Here is a 6,075-nt window from a genome sequence, read left to right on the forward strand (position 1 = left end):
CAAGCAACATTTTACTGAGTTCTCCCAGTACCGCAGAAGGTAACACAAGTTGGTGGCCCCATTTTGAGGGAGGAGGAAATTGAGTCCCATAGGAGGCAGAGTCCACCCAAAGGCAGAGCCCCTGCTTCTCTGTGGAGGCAGAAGGGGAACCCTGAGAAAGTGAGATGATCCCCTGTAAATGGGATCCCCCAAGGGATGTTCCAAAGGATAAGAATTCTTCGTGGCACTCTCTAAAAAGGGGATTTTTACATTAACTGATTTCAAGTCTTACTATAAAGCAACTACAACCAAGACAGTGTGGTGTTGGAATAAGGATAGATAAATAGATGAACGGAACAAAGCACAGAGTCCAGAAAGAAACTCGTACTTATGTGGTCAACTGATTTAGACAAAGGTGAAAATTCAGCAGAGAAAGGATGATCTTCAACAAATGGTGCTGGAATGATTGCATAACCATGTGAAACACTCATACCACATACAAACGCTAACTCAACATGGATCACAAACCTAAATGTTAAACTTAAAGCTATCAAACTTCTTCAATAAAACATGAAAGAAAATCCTATGTGACCTTAGGTTAAGCAAAGATTTCTAAGAAATAACACCAAAAGCACAAAGTCTTAATTTTAGACTTCATCAAAATTAAGAACTTCCGTTCTTTGAAAGTCACTGTTAAGAGAATGGGAAAGACAGCTCACAGACTGGGAGAAAACATTTACAAATTACATATATGCTATAGGACTCGTATTCAGAATACATAAGAACCCTCAATAATAAGAAAGCGAACAACCCAATTAAAAATAAAGGGCCCAAAGTGAAAAGACAATCCATAGAGTTGCAAGGAAAAATTCACAAATTGGGTATCTGATAAGAGTCTAGTATCCAGAGTATATAAAGAACTCTTACAATTCAACAATAAAATAATTAATCCAATTAAGATAATGGGCAACGTATTTGAAGAGATATTTCTCCAAAGAAGATTTACAAATGGCCTATAAGCACAGGAAAAGATGCTCGTCGTCATCAGTCATTAGGGAAATGCAAATTAAAACCACCAGATTCCACTCACACTCCCCACCTATTAATACAATGCTCAGAATTAAAAAAATGGACTATACCAATCTGGGGAGGGGGACATGGAGCAGCTGGAATTCTGATGGGGATGTAGAATGGTACAACCACTTTGGGGAAAAGTTTGACAGTTCTTACGTTATACATACACATACCATACATACCATCCATTCTACTCCGAAGCATTTATTTGCCCAAGGGAAGTGAAAGCATGTGGCCATATGGACACGAATATTTTATTTGTAATAGCCAAAAAGTGAGAACAAAGCAAGTGTCCATTAATAGGTGCAGAGATGAAGAAATTGTGGTATGTCCATACAATGGAACGTTCCTCAGCAACAAAACGAATGAGGTATCGATCTATACAATAATACAGATGAATCGACAAATAATCGTGCTGAGTGAAAGAAGCCACATTAAAAAAAAAATGAATACTGTATGCCTCCATTTATGTAAAATTCTAGGATATACAAAGAAATCTGTATATTCAGCACACAAATCAATGGTTGCCTGGGGATGGGAGGTGGGCGGGCGAAGGGATGGGATGACAAAGGGGCATGAGGAAACTTTTGGGGGTGACAGATATGTTCATTTTCTTAATTGTGGTGATGGTTTCATGGATGTATATGCATATGTCTAAAATATCAAACTGTACACTTGAAGTATATGCAAACGTATGTCAATTATACCTCACTGAAGCTGTTTAAAAACACAAAACCTTAAAATGAACACAAGTCAAAAAATATTTTGTAGTCAAATAAGTTATTAATAGAAAAGCCACAGGCAGCCGGTTGGCTCCGTTGGTTAGAGCGCGGTGCTCTTAACAAGGTTGCCGGTTCGATCCCCACATGGGCCACTGTGAGCGGCGCCCTCCACAACTAGATTGAAACAACTACTTGACTTGGAGCTGATGAGTCCTGGAAAAACACACTTAAAATAACTAAAAGTTTAAAAAAAAAAAAAAAGAAAGAAAGAAAGACAAGAAAAGCCACCATATTCTAATAATCGCTTGCAAGGTCTCACAAGGCTCAGCAGCTAAGACAGTTTCTAGGATATCCTGGCACAAAGACACTGTTTGAGCTTCGTTAAACCCCGCATGTCCCAATTTTAATTGTATCAGAATCCCCCCACATACACCTCCTCCGTGCCTCCAGCACCCATTGACGTACTACGGGGCCACTCTGGAAACAAGTTTTAAAGGCTTGCTGCGGACAATCAAGGACTATCCAGAATATCCCAATGACCCACACAGACTGCATGCTTGACATCTCCAGGGCACAGAGAGGAGCAGACATAAGTGCACCAGAATGGGGGACACGGGGCCAGGCCTCCTTCCTCTCCCCTGTGAAGAAGCCTTTCCATGCCCTTCTGCCCAGGTCTCTGAGGATTTTACCTGGCAGCTCTCAGGGGCCTGACCCTCCATTGTCCCAGGATTCTGCTGTCTCTCCTGCTGGTCCTCGGTCTCCTTCCCTGAGCTCTGCTGCTGCAGCCCTTCAGGTGCAGCCGGGATGTTGGAAGGTAGCACCCCCAGCTCACTTCCTGGCTTGACCTGAGCCTGGCCTGCCTGCAGCTCCTCGGGACCTTCCTGGGGGGCACAAGACGACTGCTTCTTTCTGGGGAGAACAGACAAAGGGACACCTCAGCTCCTGGACTGGGGTCTACTCTTACATTCTTATACTTCTTTATAGTTCCCAGAGTACCTGTGAAGGACTAGGTACACCATAGGTGCAAACTTAATGCCTGAGAAAACAAAAGAAGGACTGACATGAATTCCCCAAAGTACAGACATTTTTGTGTCAATGTTTAGGGGAGTTAAGATTTAAGATTTTTATTATTATTTATTGGATTTTATTGGAGGAGAAGAGAAATCAGAGAGAACTGATTCAGGATTTGAATCTGTGTCTATCGATCTCACTTCAGTATTTTGGAGTAGTTCCTCCAGGTTTCTTCCTGAGGATACACAGACATATTTGTAATGGGGATTTAGTTAATTACCACCTTCAAGTAATTGTATAATTTAACATAGTTAAAATTAGATTGCATATGCAATTTTGCAATCTTTTTTTCATTTAACATTATAGCCTAAATTTTCCCCATGCCAAAAGTCCTTCATAAACATGCTTTTTAATGAAAGCAGAAAACTCTGTATCTTATAAGTAATCATAATTATTTAACCATTCCCCAACTGTGGGCATTTAGATCACCTGGCATTTCCAATTTTTTAGTTAAAACAATATGACAGTGAAAATCGTTCCTCATAAAACTTTGCTTGAATCTCCAATTATTGCCTTAGGGAATATTTCTAGAAATGGATGAAAGGAAAAACAGTTGTAACTCAGTTTAAACAAATTGCCCAGTTGTTTAAGCAGATGTGTGAAATGGTTTTCATTTTCACCAGCGTGATATGCAGTACCTGTCTCGGGGCTCTCACACCTGGCTTTTATTGAGTCCCTTAACGTTTCATGTAGAAGAGATTATTTAGAGGTTTTTGGTTATAATCAAATTTAAACAATACACTGACCAGTCTTTACTATTCCTATTTCTGAGGCCTTTCACTTTGCCTCTCTCTGGCTCTCGCTTTTTTCTCTCTTTTTAAAAAGAATACATTCTCACTGCAGAAAACTTTAAAAATATACAATATTTAGAAAATAATAACAGTAATTCCATGTAAGTGTGTGTTTCTGTGTCGTTCAGCCTCTCTTTTGTTCATTCTTCTATTAATTCAGTGAATACATATTTATTGAGCATCTACTATGTGACAGGCACAGTCCCAGGCGTGAGGGACTTATGGCTGATCAAGACACATACCAGAAGCTTGTGATACAGTGGGAGAGCTCAGACAAAGGCTAACACAAATAATTACTTAGTGTGATTCGTGTGATGAAAGAGAAGTTCAGGGACTGTGGCTGCCAGGGTCCACCTTGGTCTGGGAGTTCTCATTCCCCTCTCCCCCGCCCCAGGTGGACCTGCTCTCTGGGAAGCCCCCAGCTTACCCTGGGTATGCTGGATGCCTCTGCTCCAGGGTTCTGAGCTCTGGAAGTTGCTCCTCTGATTCCTCTGATGCTTCTCTGTGTCCGGGCCCCTTCTCTGGCCCTTCTGGGGCTGACGAGGCCTCCTTCCCACTGCCTGTCCCTGTGGCATCTTGTAACACGACCTGAAACAAAGATGCCCATGGCACCGGCACCTCATTCTGGAGGGTTCGCCTCACTCGTGGGCATTGTCCCAGCCTCAGGGACAGGGAGATCCTGTGCCTAACTGGGGTAAGTGTGGGGGGCGGAGAGGATCCCACGGAGGACAGTTTGACAGAGCACCCTCGGGGACTTCGAGACCGTCACGAGGTCCGAGAGAGATTTCCACAATTTCCACTACTCCAGAGGTCAGGCTCTGGAACCGGATTGTGATGTCCATGTTGGTCTATCACTCCCCAGCTGGGTGACCTTGTGCCGGTGCCTGAGAGCCAGCTCCAAGCCTCACTTGAGTCAGCAAATTCTGGACAACCTGGCTCGATCACTTGATGCTAATTGTTGTAAGATTCTGAAGTGAGCTGACACTAAGGGCACCGACCAGTAGGTGGGGCCTGTGCCAGGTGCCTCAGGGATTTCACCCAGTCGGTCCTCACCATGACACACATGAAGGGGTGCAGTGATGTGCCCAAGGTCCTATGGCTGTTTGAGTGGCAGGACTGGACCCCCTGACTATGCTTGTTGAAAAAAATGAATGGGTGGGTGAAGGAAGCCCTGAATGTTTACCCCAGCCTCCTGTCAAGACTCCGCTTTCAGGGCCTCTCCCCGGCCCCAGGGGGAAGCCATGATTTATAACAGTCGCTACAGGGAGAGGATGAAACTTAACCCAAGGAAATGACTTTTTTTTATAGTGACACTTTTGGCTCTAGATGGGGAAACTAGATGGGGCAGAGGGTCTTTTCTCTGTGCTTCTCAGTTCATGGCACTTGGCACTTAAAAAAAATTGATGGAAAGAGGCTGAGAGGTGCGATGGAGGTTTAGGAGGCACTCTGGGGGCTGGGGAGGGGCACAGATGGAAGCCATGAGCAGTTGTCAGGGGAATAAAGAGGAAATTTATTCCCCTTTATACAAATTTATATAAATATATTCCCAGTTGATACGGGGAAGCTGGAGGCCCTGAAAGGCAATTCCCGGTTTGTACGCCAGCATCTCTCTGGTAACAGAAGCCAGCATTCTTTTTATGGGGTCCTCCCCTTTTCCATTCAGCCCATGGGGCTCAGTGGAGCTACCTGAGTATCACCTCTGGCTGCATTATACCAAGAGATCCAGGCCACTCGGCCCTGCCACGGTGACTGGTTCAGATGAGTAGGTGACCACAGTCTGGGTCAATGACAGTGATACCAGACTTTCTTCAACTACTACAAAGAGGCTCTCTTCCTGCGGGGGATGCTAAGTCAGAGGATGTAAGCTAGGAAGATGGAAGCCTGGAGTGGCCAGGGCAATCCTTGCTATCTTGTGGAGAATGCCTACCTGGGAATGGCACCATGGAAAGCAGAGCCAAGCGACACTCATTTAGCACCTGGATCCAGCCATACCTGAAATCTACTGGTAGATCTGGCAATTACCCAAGCAGATGTGTTCTCTTGCTTGCCTAATCCAATTTGAATTGGGTTTGGTGTCACTTATAACTGAGTGTTAATTAAAGCACTTGGGAAGGAAGCTGGGCAAAGGAGGGGGAAAATGTCCTTGGGAGTGGAGGGGTCAGAACATAAGGTGCAGGTCCCTACCTGGCTGACTCCTAACATGGCGGGCTCAACACCAGCCGTCGTGCTGGTGGTTCTCAGGCCAGGACTTGGCTGGGTCCCTGGAGACTTGATCCTACCCTCCATGTACTTTTCGGTGTTTCTGTTGTCTATTGTGCCAGGGCCAACGAGGGTACCACAGGAGAAGTCCAATCAAAGTTCCACCAAGCCCATTACCTAACCACCTCTCCAGCAATCCACGTGGAGCCTGTAATAGAGGGAGCCTGACTCAAGAGAAG

At 44.6% G+C, this 6,075-nt stretch overlaps 1 protein-coding gene across 1 annotated transcript in view; it reads right to left on the minus strand.

Moving 5' to 3' along the window:
* The window catches only part of SPATA21 (spermatogenesis associated 21), a 30,503-nt gene extending 24,664 nt beyond the window's left edge, over nucleotides 1–5,839 (minus strand). Inside the window, exons 1-3 of the mRNA XM_033113769.1 lie at nucleotides 5,822–5,839; nucleotides 4,065–4,225; nucleotides 2,465–2,684 (exon numbers count right to left, since the gene is read on the minus strand). Of these exons, the coding sequence (XP_032969660.1) occupies nucleotides 2,465–2,684; nucleotides 4,065–4,225; nucleotides 5,822–5,839 (399 nt within the window). The remainder of the gene's footprint in view (nucleotides 1–2,464; nucleotides 2,685–4,064; nucleotides 4,226–5,821) is intronic.
* Nucleotides 5,840–6,075: the final 236 nt, after the last annotated feature.

This window comes from Rhinolophus ferrumequinum, chromosome 9, assembly GCF_004115265.2.
Source record: "Rhinolophus ferrumequinum isolate MPI-CBG mRhiFer1 chromosome 9, mRhiFer1_v1.p, whole genome shotgun sequence".
NCBI classification, from domain to species: Eukaryota; Metazoa; Chordata; class Mammalia; order Chiroptera; family Rhinolophidae; genus Rhinolophus; species Rhinolophus ferrumequinum.